Source organism: Ictalurus punctatus, chromosome 8 (genome assembly GCF_001660625.3).
Source record: "Ictalurus punctatus breed USDA103 chromosome 8, Coco_2.0, whole genome shotgun sequence".
NCBI classification, from domain to species: Eukaryota; Metazoa; Chordata; class Actinopteri; order Siluriformes; family Ictaluridae; genus Ictalurus; species Ictalurus punctatus.
In genome coordinates, this window is record NC_030423.2 from 1,767,154 (window position 1) to 1,784,076 (window position 16,923).

At 45.0% G+C, this 16,923-nt stretch overlaps 1 protein-coding gene across 1 annotated transcript; it reads right to left on the minus strand.

Annotated features, from left to right (window-relative positions):
- Positions 1-312: 312 nt before the first annotated feature.
- canx (calnexin) lies at positions 313-9,112 on the minus strand (the record flags this gene model as incomplete). The annotated part of the gene is given in 14 exon segments (NM_001200180.1): positions 313-676; positions 1,970-2,052; positions 2,312-2,426; positions 2,549-2,668; positions 5,024-5,239; positions 5,343-5,499; positions 5,947-6,060; positions 6,509-6,698; positions 6,866-7,058; positions 7,317-7,398; positions 7,483-7,624; positions 8,103-8,161; positions 8,247-8,320; positions 8,900-9,112. Coding segments are annotated over 14 exon segments (1,818 nt in total). The 3' UTR covers positions 313-613.
- Between the last annotated feature and the right edge of the window lie 7,811 nt (positions 9,113-16,923).

The window sequence follows — 16,923 nt, forward strand, 5'->3', positions numbered from 1 at the left end:
AGGAGATCAGGGCCACTTCGGATTTCTCCTTATTTACGTTCGGATTTACGTGCCCGTCTGCTTTAAAAGCCGAGCCTGAAGCATGGTGCTGTAGCGTTGCCACGTTCTGACACTTTCTCTGAATTACACTAGCAAGATGCCAGCTGGAGGCCAGCAGGTGTGTGTGTGTGTGTGTGTGTGTGTGTGTGTGTGTGTGTGTGTGTGTGTGTGTGTGTGTGTGTGCGCAAGAGAGAGAGAGAGAGAGCGAGCGAGCGAGCTGGGAAAAGGATAGCGAAGGGGGATTTACATTAGCAACGGCACATTTAAGGAATGATCATGTTTTTTTTCCTTTTCTTTTTAGTAAAACAAAAACAAACAAAAAAAATCTACTCTATTTATGGTCATCATCGTCATCGTCATCATCATCCTCCTCCTCACACCAGTCGGAAGTGGCGATATTTCTTCCGTCGGACCGTTTGGTTTCTTTCTCTCTGCAGTCACTTGTGTGAGGACGGAGCAGGAGACCAGAGGAGGACAGAACAAGGGTAAATGGAGAGACCGAGGGACGGAGGGAGTCGGGGTCAAGGGAGACTCAGGAAAGGGGCTGCGGTTGAGCAGATGCAGTAAAAGTCCATCAGTCCTTTCTAGCTCTCGCTTTGCTTCTCGGGGACCTCCTGAGGACATCGTCCTCTTGTTTCTACACAGAAAAGAAAGAGAGAAAGAAAGAAAGAACAAACCCATCATCACACCATCATCGCAAGCACAGCTTTATTCGCACTTATAGCACAGTGCTGTTGAATTCTTGATTCTGATTGGTCAGAAGGTGCTGATTCGTTTTCTATTACAGCAGCTCTGACTACAAGGTTCTTTACATCTATGCACCCTATTATGTAAAAAAATTTTTTTAAAAACAAACAAATAAAGGCTGACGTTCCAGAAAACGTTCTCCGTGTGATGACTGTTTGTTTATTACGGAAGGAGACTCCAGTTTTAGCGCTTTCTGACGCTCAGAGGTTAAAGTTACTCGTTGAAAAGTTTTCCGACTCTTTATTCAGTCCGTACAGGATTTCACAGAGGGGTTTTTTTTTTTTTTTTTGTGCGACCAAAATTTCGCCCCCGCGTTTTTCAAAATTTGCAACGCAACTTGATGGGGATTTTTTGTTGGCGGAAAACTAGCCGAATTGGCAAAACCGATGTTTGTCGGCACTTGTGTTTGGCGCAGGCGAATCGAAGGGGGATTTTGGCTGAACGCGAGTTGTGGTGACGTCTCACGACATGTCTTGGTCGTGTTGGTATTATGGGATGTGAGCATGAGGGGAGAGTATCAAAGCACCGTCTCTGCGATTGCGGAATCATGGTGGAAGTGCATCATAGGGGGCTATAATCAGTCCGTCTAAGATCTCGCCATTTTCCGATCGTAGAAATGAGCGTGAAATCGAGCGGACGCCGCGGTATTCGTAGGAGCCTGCGATTTTTCCTAAATTACCAAAGATTTTCCCGCACACTCGGGCCGAGACGCGTGATGCCACGTGACGTCATCACGACACGCGTTCAGCTGAAGCCCTCTTCGGTTCACGTGCTAAAAACGGTCTCATTGAACAACAAACATGGCTGCGAAAGACCGTCCGGGGGGAAAAAAAAAAAAAAAAAAAAAAAGAAAGAAAAGGAAAAAAAAACAAGCTCCACAAGTTGCATCACGGACTTTCCATGGAATCCTGTACGGACTGCTTAATGGAAGCGATTAACATCAACTAGCTAGCTTTGTGAACGTTCCACAACGTTAAATGCAACTATAAACGGATAAAAAGCTGCGGTATAAGGATAATAAAACACTTTGGGACATGAGGTTAACTTCATTCTCAAACTAAACCGAATACAGGACATACTCAAGAATAGAATAGAATATATCAACATGTACATAAGAAGAAAAGAAAAAAAAAAATGGTGAAACTGTCAGGCTCAGCCAGACCTCTGCAACAGCTCCGCCTACCTCATCTGATTTGTCTTCCTGTTTGTCTGCTTCCTCTTCCTCTGGTGCTTCTGCAGGGCTTTCCTCCGCATCAGCTTTCTTCTCTACGGGGAGAGACGAAGAGCCACACTCGTTCATTTCGCACAACAAACCCGTGTGTGTCACTTTAAAGATACGGCGTCACAGGCGGAGTTCAGCAACAGCTGGGCCGCGTTCAGTCTGCAGGTGATTTTTAATATAAACGGCCGTTAAATAATCGGTGTACCTAATAAACCGGCAGAGACTTCATTCATGGCAGTCGGGCGAGATGGATAACTCGTTTCAGAGAACACTTCCAGGATTGTAAACAGAACTGTATAATACCTGACTCTTCACCCCTGGCCTCTTCTTCTTCCTCTTCTTCTTCCTCTTCCTCCTTCACATCAGGCTGAGGCTCGTCAGTCTTCTTGTACTCGGCAGCAGAGGTCGCTGGCTTCTTCTGTAAATTACAGCACGGTGGGAGGTTCAGAGAACACTGATGATCTGCAGTACAGCAATCATCACATACCGACAGTCCCACACACACACACACACACACACACACACACACACACACATTACCTTTCCAGTGCAGCAGAAGACGAAGATAAGGACAACAGGGAGAGCCACGGTCAGGACGTAGACCACCCAGAGCCAGGGTCTCTCTTCTGCTGCAGACATCATCTGATTAACGAGACCAGGCTGCAAACAAGAAGCAGAGACAAATTATAGAACCATAACAAAACACACACGCACAGACACAAACTCCAGGCTGAAGCCAAGTCTGAGCCAAATAAAATAAAACAGTCCAGAAATTCAAACTCAAACCAATAAAACTTTATTAATACCTAAATGAAACTCGGTCCATAGGCACTCCATCACCCCATTTCAGGACAATTGGAGAACGTGCGCTACTCTTTTATTCTCCAGAACAGGTCCCGAGGGGAACGGCGCGCACACGGCACACTATGAAGGGCACGCTTTGGAGAACAGGGCGGGGTTTATCCCAACAAGATGTTCATCATGACGCGAGGGTTAAGATGGAGAGAGTGGTGTAAATGATGCTTGCTAGTTTGCGGCGTATCTGCGTTATAACCCAGAGGACAGAGGCTTTACGGCTCATTAAGGCGCAGTACGCACAGGAGCGGTATTCTTAGCTGAGCCAGCGGGTGGCTTTGAGATGCTAGCAGAAGCACGAACATGTCCCTGAGCTGGAAATCACGCGCTGCACACTGCACCAGCCATAAACAACAACTTGTACCTCGTATTTCAGAGAGCGGGGCGTATGACCTATACTGCATCCAGCCACCTGGGGGCGATCAAAACCTTTTTGCTTCACTTTTCAGGACTTGAAAGTAACACAAATATAGAGACTAGTCCTGGCCAATGCAAAAGACGATCTCATTTTCGTGACATCATGATACACCTCTCTAAGTAAATACTCCGTTGTTACTCCTGTGTAAAAATCGTGAGAGTAGTAATAAATAAAAAACTGTGCTATTTTAAAAACCAGTACAAGCTATAGAGACGTTAGGGCGCGTCTCGATCAGCTCCCTAGCTCGGTAGTCAGGCACTGATCAGGGAGTCGGCCATGTCAAGGGCTTTGTGAATCGCAAAATCCTTCCAGTGCACTGGAACGTACGTTTGCTTCCTAAAATAAATAAATAAATAAATTCAATCCCACAATGCACCACAAAAAAACCCCACGGAGCATCGCTACTCACTATTTTCCCTTACTGGAAATGACGTCGTATTTTCTGAAGCCTCTCAGCTCGAAAAATATATAAATAAAACGGCGACTGAAGTCTCAACCGACTTCGTCGCATATCTATATACGGAAAGAAATCGGTCCTGCGTGTTGTCGAAGCATGGCAGTGAAGTTTTTCGACACGAGTACGGGGACGGGTCGCCGGAAATTGAAACCGGTGCCTGAACTTGTGTACCGATTCACCAGCTACGGAGCGGATTGAGACGCGCCCTTAGACTACTTTCTTACGACCAGCTATGAACAAAAATATAATTCAGAAACGATGCGAATGCGATCAGAGATCACGTGAAGTCGTTTAGAGCGCTTCGCTCTTAAAGTGCTGCTTTGCAGAGCTTCCACGCTTGAGAGGATGGGCTGGAGGGAAGCGGAGCTGTGGTCTGTATAAGTGTGGGGTGTTGGATGGTAATATTATGGGGTACTAAAAGTGGGCGAGGGTCAGAAGTCTTGAAATACAGCATTCGTCTTTGGTGGCTTTACGGCGGATCGAAACAGGAAGATGAAAAAAACGATGGAAAGGGAGGATCGGTTGGCAGCACAGTGGTGTAACAGATCAGCGTTAGTATTATGGGATGGGAGCATGAGAGGAGAGTATCAAAGCACCGTCTGTGTGTGGAGGCAGAAGCTTTGCCCCACGCCCAAGAGAGGAACGCAGCACTACGTCACATGTGGGGAAATTTTCGGGGTTAAATGGAAACAAACACACACACACACACACACACACACACACACACACACACACACACACACACACACACACACACACACACACACACAAACACTATAATCCAGGGGCCAGAGTTCATAACCCATTGTTCATCAGACAACTCCCCTCATTAAAAATAAATAACTAAGACTGCGATTTTATGAGTTTTTTCTAATGAAGTGACCATGGCAATGGCAAGCAATTCACGTATTAAATAATATATTTTTAGCCCAACTGTCTGATCATGTGAGTGAGTGGAACTGGTTTAAAAATCAAGCACTGACGTGTTCGTATAGGAAATGATAACTTCGGATCAGATCACACGGACTCCGAAGGGTTAACCGTTTAGTTACCGTAGTAACTTAACTAGTAACTCGTGATAAAAATGGATACAATACGAACGAGATCAAATCCACATTTTAACACGTGCTAACGGCGTCGAGTTCTGTGAGGGCCTGTAATAAAAGATCTTACGACGGCTCTGATAAACACATGAGGGAATTCTTTCCAAATAAACCAACGGTGCAATTACAGCTCTCCGTGGAGGTTACTGAAGGCACCGAGAGCGAGAAAGAGTGACGAGTACCTCGGCTGCTCCCTCTGCGGCTTTCTTCAGGCCCCAGCCTTCCTCCGCCCACTTGTCGGCAACGTTGCGGTCCGACGTGATGAAGAAGTTGTCGAAAAAGATGTCCGAGGACATGGACCAGAGCTCCAGGCCCACGGCGCTCACGGCAGTCATGCGGAACGGATGCAGGTCCTCGAAGTAGTCAGGGTTGGGGATCTTCCTGGGCTTCCACACTCCCTACAAGGTAAGAAGTCGAATTCAGCGCTATTCAAGAAGGTTTCACCGATAGTAAGTACCTGGGCAGTTATTTGATGTTTTGGGGCAGATTTCGGGCCATTACCTGATAGTTGGGGTTGTCGACCATGGGTGGCTTCCACTTGCCCTTGTAGTTGGGGTTGTCAATCATAGGCCTCTCCCATTTTCCACAACCTGGGGCGGACTCGCAGGCGGAGTTAGGGATCTGAGGCGCCTCCCACTCACCGTCCATATCCTCATCCCTACAGAGAGCACAGAGAGAGAGATTACAGATAAATTACAGATAGAGAAATGGTTAGGGAAAAAAAAAAGAAAGAAATGAAAAAGAAACAAGATGATGGGTGCACACACGCTCACACAGTATCTTATTCCTGCACTCGTTCGAGCCTGCTCTGGGGAGATGGTATTAATTGAATTCAGAACTGCATCTGGAACAGCACATGGCCCTGAAGTCCTCAGGCCACGCAGCAAAAAGCTCAGAAATGGGCCAGTAATGGATGGATGGATGGATGGATGACTTTTTGACTTCCGCCTCATAACAAAAAAGCCTAACACCACTAATCTCGAGCGCGTCATGTTACCCGTCTTGCAGCAGCTCATCACTCGCTATAGCGAAAGCAGATTTAAAACGTAGTGGCTTTTACGTTTTGTTTACAACCATGTTTAAGAAGCCTGTAAAGGGAGTTTACCAGTCCTCCGGTTTAACAGCATCAGGGTCACTGATGTACTCGGGCTCGTCGTCCAGCCAGCCGTCAGGTTTCACTGCATCTTCATCGGCGATCTTGGCCGGAGCATCCTCATCCCTGAGAGAGATACAGAATCAAAAAAAAAAAAGGAAATACCTCAGTTTTATGTACTTATGTACTACTTTTATGCAGTTTTATATACCTAATACTCAGTTTTATGCTGCGACATAACATAGCTGCACCGGGTCAAAAGTTCAGGCTGGTGGTGGTAGTGTAACGGTGTGGGGAATGCTTTCCTGGCACACATCGGGCCCCTTAACACCAATTGAAAATCATTTGAACGCCAAAGGCGTCATCAGGGAGCGATAAACGCTCCACGTCATGTGGAATCCGTGCCATGAAGAACAGACACTACTCCGAGAGCACCCAGTACTAGAATGTGGTTTTTGTAATGAAGTGGACAAGAAGAAGAAAAGAAAAAAGAAAAAAAAAACGATAGACTGGCCTGGAGCCTACAGAATAATATCAAATCATATATCGTATGAACACGGGAACGAGCACACACCAGTCGTCAGGCTTGACTGCGTCCGGGTCCGGGATCTTGGGTCTCTCGTCCCAGTCGTCAGGCTTGTGGTCATCGGGGTCTTCGATCTCAGCGGGAGGGTTTACTGCAGGGGTCATATCGTTCAGCAGATTTCCGCTGTTCACCACTGTCTGGTCGATCAGTATCTCGAAGCTGTTGTCTGGGTTTAACACTACAGGGAATAACGTGCACAAACACGGACGACACAAGTGTCCATCATCATCGTCATCATTATTGTTATTAAATACAAGCACGTCATCATCACGCATGACCTGAACTCGATTAAAAACCGAAGCCGGGCATGCCAGGAAAAGCACCTTAATGACTGTAAAATCTTACCCAGTGTGTACAGGTGGGTCTTCTTGTCCGTGTAGTACGTACGGAGGTCCGAGTCGGCCTTTTTGGCGTGTTTTTCCTCGTACTCGCCCGTTTTGGGGTTCTTGTGGCGGAAGATAAAATGGAGCTTGTAGTCCTCGCCGCACTTATCCGGTCCGAACATGATGGTGTACGGGGTCTTATCAACGAACTCGTCCTGAACGAGGGAGAGAGGATGGGAGAGCTTTTACAACCCCGGTTCCAAAAATGTTGGGACGCTCGCTATGTAACACGCATATAAAAACAGAACACGTCCGTTTGCAAAATCGCGCAAACCCGTACGTTATCCGCAATAGAACGACCGTGTTTAAACGGAGGAAACGTACCATTCTGACGGGAAAAATGGAACGTGTTACCGATGTTCTATTTGTGAATAGCATACGAGATTCGCGAATGGTTGCGTTCGATGTTTTACCAGGTTGAGCTCTGCGCTCTGGGAGAGAAGTTTGGCGTAGGCGCCTCCACAGTCGATTCCATTCTGGAAGTTCACCTCGTACCTGAAAAGCAACCCAGAACAGTCAGAGTCCGCCCAAGTGTGCGTACGGGCGCATTTCTGTTCGTGTATACAAATATTTACTCACTGGACGATGAGGGGTTTGGTGTCGAAGGTGAAAGGTCGCAGTAGCAGAGCGGAGATGGCGTGATGTTTGGCTCTGGACTTCAGTACAAGGCCTTTATCACCAGGCAGCTTTGTGTCTTTCATCTCCTCAACCTCCCATTTACCTGAGCACACACACACACGTTTTTTTATTCTCTAGAAGTTATCGGTTTTGTTTGCCTGTTTCAGCCAACAGTACAAAGCTCCTACTGAGAAAAATGAACCAGAAGCATGGCTTTACTATCACTCTATTAAAATAAAAGAAGAGATCCTACACACATAGTTGGAAACTCTATGAGCTTGCTTCTTTCTTTCTTTTTTTTTGTTAAAGATGGGAAATAAACAAACCCTGAGAACTGTGGTTCATGACTTTCGATTTCTCTTATTTGAGACGCTCTTCGATGAATCATCATCTTGATAAAAACACTCACATACTTGTGAAATGTTACGCCAATCTGCCGTAGCTCGAAGCTGACTGATTAGTCAGGGGGATTAGTCTAAATCTCAGCACAGTATTTGCCTTGCAATTCAGCCTAGCAGGTTGTATCAAGAAAAAAGAAAAAAAAAACCCCACCTCACACAAGTTCCCCGACAAACACTTACCGTCATACTTGGCGATGTCCTCATCGATGCCATCCTTCTTCGCCTGGGATAAAACCCACCTGGGAAAAACAGAAACAGTTGAAACACATCAGCGACTTCGGTCCTCGTGTGAATCCGCTCTAAAGGGCTTTAAAAATCTCTCACCCGTCCAGCGTTCCTTTATCGAACGACTCGGCAAAGAAGTGCTCGCCCTTCGGCTCCGGGGCTTTATACGTCACCTGGAACACAGACATCACCACCACCATCATCATCGTGCGGGTGAATAAGGCTGCATGTTTGATTTTCGGCCAGTCTGATTGGTTAAAGCTGCAATTAATTACATCTTAACAGGCGTTTAATGAACCGGTTTTTACCGTAGGTTAACGAAATCCTAAAACCAAGCGAATAAGGGACAAGAACCTGCTTGATGAATAGCAGCTGCTGGGAATCCAGAGCATTTGATTGGTTAGAAGAAATAAGAAAGCCTCCATCGTTATTTTGTAAATCGTTATTTTGTTTCCGTGGAAACCTCTTGTGTAAAATATCTTATGAAGGGCGGTACTAAATGGAAAAAAAAAAAACAAACAAAAAAACAACAATTGAGTTATTTTGAAGAGGACACAGCTTCTGCTCCAAACACCTGAGCTGGGTAACTGCTGATTACACCGCTCAGGTGCGCGCGGGCTGGAATTAAACCCGAATAAGGTCTCTAATAACTCCGGTGGAAACCTCTGGTGTGTGCTATTTAGAGATTTAAAGGAGCAGAAATAAATCTCCATTAGCGCCTGAGGAGCTGGGGGAGGAGCTGCTGGTCTTACGGTAGGTGCTGCCGGAGTGGGCGTCGGCTTTTCTTCGTCCTCGAGGTCGACCTCTCCGTCTCCGTCCAGCAGCTCTTCGTCTCCCAGGTTTCCCAGGTCGTCTTCCACGTGCACGTCCTCGTCTTCGTCCTCTTCCTGGGCGCGCACCTGTAGCGTCACGCACACGCTCAGTGCTAGCAGCAGCACGCACAACCGCACCTTCAGTTCCATAGTCTAGAGATACATTAAAAAAAACACAACAACATGGGGTTATTTATTTATTTATTTTATTCGACATCCTAGCAACCGAGTACACCGTACATTTTATCCGTGTATAGTCGCACAATGTGGAACTTCCACGAAAACGTCTTTCATCCCGGCACTTATGCTATAGCGACAGTGAATTAGCCGTTACTATAGAAACGATAAAACCTGGGATTCGCACTTGCGGCAGGTTGACGAAATCGCGGACGGTACATACGCATCGGACGTAATCACGTTCCCTTGTATAACGTCGACAGCGCCGTACGCAGCGCACGTTACCGTCGCCTCGCTGCCAGACGCCCATCACCACGGCGACAGGAGCGAGGCGGGGAGTTCTGCGGCCTCGGCTCTTTCCCGTAAGGAGATTTAACCCGAGGAGATTACGCCTCTGAAGCACCGCACCAACACACACACACATTAACTAATTGCATTCAAACATTAATCTACTCCCAGATCTACAAAGACTGCGTGGAAGAGAGAAGAAGGGAAAGAAAAAGAAAACACGAATCATGAAAAATACATGCGATAATGCAGTTAAAGAGTAGGAAATAATCCCCTTTCTATTTCCTCTATATAAATATGTTAGAAGATGATCTACATTAGTGTCGCAGGAACCACAGAGGAATCGGTCTGCGCCCTAAAGCAAAGCAGAACCGTCATCCCTCTTCCAGCGCAGAAAAGAATGAAAAAGCCCACGTTTGGGTCATTCCTCCGTGCCGTGTGTGTGACTCCTGTTGAACCTGCGGGGCCGGGGAACTCTAGCAAGGCTACTGAGGATTCGTGAGAGGACGTATCCATAAACAAACACAAAGCTCCTCGCGTCCCTTGCTCATACACACCGAGCGTTATCCCACCCCCACCCCCTCCATCAGTAACGCTGCTCTAATGAGCTTAAGGGTGATGCGCACTGTTCAGCCGGTTTGAATCGAACCCACCCTGGTGTGTTTTTGCCTTTGGGGCTGCTTGTGTTCGTTCGAGCAGCTGAGAGCACAGCGATCACTCGGGTGTACGCTGGAACAGCTGGTTCGAGAGCGTCAGAGCGAGGCGGTCTCCGCTCGGTTCCGCTCTAGCACTTGCAGGGAGAAAGCAGCAACTCAACCCTGCCTGGACCCAACTGCAGGAAGTCAAGCAAACATAGCACGTGTGTGTTTTTTTGTTTTGCAGTAGTTTTGTAGATGCGAGCTGCTAAACCGACCCCCGAGAGACAAGACGAGCCGAAAGACACAGCTGCACAAACGCTGCGTGGTGTGTTCTGCATAAAAGAAAGAATAAATAAATAAATAAATAAATAAATAAAAGAGGAAACACACACCGGATGGCATACGGAAAACGTTTGGAACGAAATATTAACAAATTATCTAGTCATTTATTCACAGTCCCCTCAAAAAGTATCGGAACAGCAAGGCCGATTCTATTGTTTTCGCTATACGTTGAAAACGTCTGGGTTTGAGACCGAAACGCGACGACGGAACGGAATCGCAGCTTCCGGACGTTTCTCGTTGCCCAGGCGTGCCCGGTTAGATCGATCGTTGGCCTGTGAAGACTGCATTTGTTGTTAAATAAGGATAAACCAACATGAAGACCAGAGAGCTGTCTATGGGAGAAATAACTATCTGTATAACCTTTATAGCTTGGCAAGGGCTTGTTTATCTTTTCGCCACGACCACTGGGAGGTTCACGACGCCGTTTTCGATTCCCTCGGCCAACGTTTTCCGCGTTTTACTTCGTTTAATCATGCAAAGTGTAAAAACCAAACCAAAAGCATAAATTTTTGCTTTGGACTCAACGGACGGTATAATAGATGCGAAAGCACCGTAAAGACAGCGCAAGGCAAGAGAAACGTCCCGACCTCGTCCGAGCCGACGGTTTAAGATTCACGTGATCGGCAGCGCATTAAGATTTCCGTTTCGAAAACGTACAAATGTTTTTTTTTAACCTTCACATCATCAGGAAGTAGAGAAATGGCTGAGAGCTATATTTGAACAAGTTCCAACTTTTCCATTGGGTTTGGGTGTAATACTCGAGCTAGACAGTACATTTGGGAACCCGAACCTTAGAACATAGAGGCAGTCGGACTTTTCCGTGTCCAACCAAAAAAAAAAAACGGTGTAGACGGAACCGCCCCATATACACAAACACTCGCGGTTTGTTAGCCGTTTTCTAGCCTCAGAAAGGGAATAGGAACGGGATGTGTAGCTTGTTTAATTAATACCTAGCGAAACGTAAAATATTGTTAGGAAAAACTACGGAATAATTGTAAATGACTGAACATGATGTTGATGTTAAAAACTAACAAGAATTAAAAACTAGCCCTGGCCAAAATAACACTTTCGGCATTAAATGTCCTCACTCTGGTACTCCAGAAGTATTCAAATTCATTCGTTCGCTATAGAAACTCTTGGTTTACAAAAGATCTGCGTGAGCACCTAACTTGACGATTGGCGACAACAAACACCTTTAAAAAGGTTTAACTGTTAATGATTCGTTTACAGCTGTAAAGAGAACCGTGGTGCACTGTATCATTAGCTCGCTAATCAGGCCAGAATGGGTAAAAATAAATAAATAAATAAATAAATAAATAAATAAATAAATAAATAAATAAATAAAGGGTGACTCTCTGAACTGATGTCTCTAGACCAATGAGCTGCATTCAGTTCAATCATTTACATATGTAAACGCACATGACTGGATAAACCGCAACAAAGGACCTGCTACGGAAGCTGAACCGGTTCGTGTTTAGAAAAGCAGAGTTGCTGAACTACGGCCAGATTTGGTTCGGTCCAAAGAAACACTTAGCTGGATCCTCATCAGGACCGCGATTGGTGACGATTCATATGCAAAGTTTTTGAGGTTAGGTTTCCTAAGGCCTAACGTCAACAACACCCAGGACTAAAAAGGAAGAGTGTGTTTCTTTCAGCGGACTCACAAAGGGTGCCAAGACTTGCGGGTTACTCCCCAAGTAAAATACCTTTGTATCCGTGTATGGTTTAGCATGTTAAAGCCCACTGGAGTCCCACACACCCTGAATAAGCTCATGAGCAGATCATCTCGGTGTAATTCGAACACAGTGAAGCTCCACCGAGCGTAAAGTCTGATAAAGAATCACACAGTTCTAAGTGCCTCAAACATCTGAGGAACGAACCTACCGGGGCCCGAGCTGAGATTAAGACGACACGGTGTCATCGACCCGATCAGACAGGACTCTGATCTACAGCCCCCGAATCCGGCGAGCGTTTAAATGATACCCAATGTCTACAACTTGTTAGTATGAATTTGGAGACTTTACATGTGGGAGATCATCCTCGGATCAAATGACGTTATGTCCTTTAAAAAAAAAACAACATATAGCGTATAAAAAGCCTTTTTGAGAAAACGGTTATGTAAAGAAGGACGCTTTTTAGTTACGTAGCTGGGCGTCATCACGTAATGTTATTTCAACACACGCCCTAAGCTAAGCTCTCACACACCGCCGTCTGAGCCTGAGGTAAATACAAGCCTGAGATTTAGGGGGAAGGGGAGAGCTGTATCTAACGCGTGTTATCCTGGAACGATTTAAAAGGAAGTGTAGACAGAAAAAGGCAGTTGTGCAAACAGATGCGCTGAACGAGCGAGTTACAGAAGAAATGTGAAAACCCTGATGGGCAGAAGCGACGCTCGGTCAGACGAACGCACCGACATACAGAGGTTTGCATCGTTCTACGTTTTCTGTGGAAGAAAAGAAAAAAAAAAGTTGCTCAATTTTATCGACAAAACCTGCTTCTTTATTTTTCCTCTTTTCTTCTTACAAATATACATGGATTTTATAAAACTCAGACCTATGAAAAGACCTACAAGATCTTAAGTCTAGTTGTATATATATATATATATATTTTTTTTAAAAATCATCAGTATAATTCTGTAAAAAGTCTCAAATATGAAAAAAAAAATATTGTGATTTTTAAAATTGCTTCAGTAATACATAATGCAAGCCATTAAAAAACCTAATTAACCCTAATACACGTACTATACAGCCGGTATAAACGAACTGTTAACTACCTTGCTAACATTTTCAACAGATATTTAATACTGTTTAATTGTGATAACAGTGACGGGTCGCGTTTTCATAACATAGTGAACTGATAACAGGTTATCGATCGACTGTGGGATAAAAATATAACACGGAAACATGTTTAGTGATAAGGGGTGAAGGTACAGGAGGTGATATTGAGGAGATCGGAGATATGCAGAGACAGGAAAGTAATGATTTCACACTCTCTCACACACACACACACACACACACACACACACACAGAGTGTGGTTCCACACTGTTAATTAAGGTCAATCCTGCGGTTGAAAAGTGACAAAGGAGGACAGCGAGGAGAAACACTGCACTGTTGCAGGTATAAACAGTGAGAAATGGCCGCCATTGTGCTGCTGCTTCCTGTGGGGTTTATTTGAGAAGGACTCTCCAACAACATGAACACACACCAGGGGACACTTTTTTTTTTGTTGCACAAAACATTTTTGTAAAACGTTTAGCTGTTTAATAATAATAATAATAATAATAATAATAATAATAATAATAATAATAATTCACAGGCCTGAAGCTATGCAAATAACTTTAAAAAACCGTTTTCATTGAGTGGAATTCTAGAAGCTTCCATACCGGAAGTGGTCGCAATAAAATATATGTATGACATGTGCATGTATGACCAGTCGGGCCGGTTCAGACCCTCATAACTCCCTCCCTCTCTCTCACACACACACACACACACTTTATTGAATATCCCTGGTACTACCATTGAGCGAGAACTCATACCAAAATTTAACGTATTTAATGAGAGTGTAACGCGTTTCCATGTTCTGACTCTCAGGCTGAATGTCAACAAGCTGACCTTTATCGACAAAGTGCACTAGACGACGCGTATTACAGTCCCTATGTAGTGCACTCAAACAGGGAGTAAGGAAGCGTTTAACACTCGGCCCAGAGTAAACACAATCAATCACATTCCGAGTGTTTACAGCTCTTATCGCGGTTACTGATTTGCTATTCTGTCACTTCAATCCACATAACGCCTGACATGACACCCAGAGCGGTTAGCATTTTAGCTAAGCTAATTCTTTTTAGCACTGCTAGCTAAGAGAACCGGCCTCGCGAGCCACGCAGCTCGTCAAACTCGGTCCCTGGTCGATTCACTGAAACTCCTACGTGCATCCTGCTACACACAGAGAACTGTTCGGTTATTAACCAGGTCATAAACCGTGTGCATTTGTATATTTTATATAACTGGGTAAACAGGACTGTGTAGTGAGTTTACTCACCCCTGCGCTCTCTGATGGACCCAAACCGCCTGGAACTACAGCGGATCACGTGCGCGTTTGGAGCATGAATGCTCAAGTAGTAGCCCCGCCCTCCGAGTTCTCTGATTGGTTAATATATTTCCGCAGCTGCCGTTTATCACGTACTGTCACGCGGTAGTTGGCTGGATTTGATGTCTATCAGGAAACTCGGTCTCCACCTCCAACCTGAACCTCGTGGACGGCGTTGATTGGCTCAGAAGGACGAGGAAGTGCACACTGATTGGCTACTAAACAGCAAGCAGGAACACATTTGTGGTTGGCGCACAGGCTATGAATTAGAACGAGATTAAAAATGACGACGTTTCTTCTCACTGAGAAATGAAGTTGCTTTTTATACGTAGTTATAAGATTATAATTCGTCTAGGTGGGAAGAAAAACACAGGAACTTGAGTCGGTTTCCTATTGTTAAAAATATGAAACCGGAAGGTTTAAGATTGGAAAAATATCACATCTTGAGATGCTTTTCTGCTCAACACGATTGTAATGAGTGGTTATTGTGTTACCGTAGCACTTCCCATCATCTCAAACCTCTCTGGCCATTCTGGAGAGATATCACTCATTTTATGTGAAAATCTTTGCTTATTTTAATGAAAGATTCCAATAATTCTGGAGCGCACATGCCAACTATTTTAATCAAAGAACATTCCCTATACCACATACTCCAGTCTTAAAATTTGGCATGAAGTTACTGTAATTAGAAGAGTAAGCAAAATCAATATTGAATTTAAAACAGACAGACCTAACTATTTCAAAATATGTTAGCACGGTGGCTTCGCACCTCGAGGGTTAGGGGTCCGAGTCCCACCTCCAGCCTGTGTGCTTGGAGCTTAAACGCTCTTCCCGTGCTTTGTGGGTTCCCTCCTGGTATTCCGGTTTCCTCCCCCAGTCCAAAGACATGCATGGTAGGCTGCATGGCATGTCCAAAGTGTCCGTAGTGTATTAATGTGTATGTGATTGTGCCCTGCGATGGATTGGCACCCTGTCCAGGATATACCCCGCCCTGTGCCCCATGCGTCCTGGGATAGGCTCCAGGTTCTTCGCAACCCTGAAGGATAAGCGTTAGATATCCATATGGATGGTTGGATATTTGGGGCTGGGGGGTTAGCACAGTTGCTTCACACCTCCAAGGTTAGAGGTCCGAGTCCCACATCCACCCTGTGTGCGTGGAGCTTAAACGTTCACCCCGTGCTTCAGGGGCTTCCCACAGGTACTCCGTCTTCCTCCTGCAATCCAAAGACATGCATTGTAGACTGATTGGCATTTCCAAATTGTGCACACATTGGTTTGGCACCCCACCCAGCGGTGTGCCCTTAGTAAACTGGAATAGACTCCAGGTTCCCCGCAACCTTATGTAGGATAAGAGGTACAGAAAATGGAAAGATATTTGGGGCTCGAGGCTGAATGGCTTCATATAGTCTGTGTTTATATCTGTATATTCGCTGAAAACTGTATAAAAGTAAAGCGAAAACAAATACTCTACTGTATGTAGAGTAAAACAAGTTCAAGAATGTATGGTTTCGTTATAATTTAGCTTTATTAAACAATTACATTTATTTGTTTTCTCAAAGTGTCCAGTGGTAGCGCTAGCGAGGCCAGAAGCACCCAAAGAAGTGACTGAAAGAACTTTGGCTGTCATTTGTTGTCCTGTACAAAAATAATCTTGAACCGCAGGTTATCCTCATCCCATTCTCTTCCAAGCTGTGTGTGTTAATCACACGTTTTCCATTTAAAAGCCAACGCAAGACGAACAGCTCATATAAAACACGCTGCGTTGTCCGAGTGTATTGCACGTTCAGTCAGTAGAGTCGAGTTGACTTCACTGTGCCGTTAACTCGAGGATGTTTCACAACACAGCCGAGAGACTTTCAAAACGTATACCTCTGCGATTCAGACCTGTGAGAACATGAAGGATCATAGGACAGTGAGCGGAATCCGAATAGAACTAAAGATCATACACAATCTTCACGTTTGTGTAAAGACGTGTGTCGTAAGAGATGTGTGTAAGAGAGGAGTTGAGCACACTCCACTGGAGAGTCATCTGTGTCAACAACTGCCCACACAGACCTGTGTTTTTTCAGTCCCCTAACAAAAGACTCAACTCATTTACATTTTCAGGAGGACAAAGTTCACGCATTAGCATATCTGGTTTTTGTGGACAAGTTCATCGTTCTTATACCCAAGTGACACATTTCTGTGTCTTAAAAGACTCTCTTAAAAGAATACTCCAGTGTTTAGCATATACTGTAAACAGTGCACGTACAGTTACCATGGACAAGAGGTTCAACATGTTTCCCTGCAATGAGAAGAGAACAGAAGACCTGTTTACTCCAAGAACACTTATCATTACAGACTAAGGGCAGGTGTTAAATTCTGTTAATAAGCATTTATGATGGTAATGAAATGCAGACACACAAATCCAAAACTAAGGTCGAGATGACGA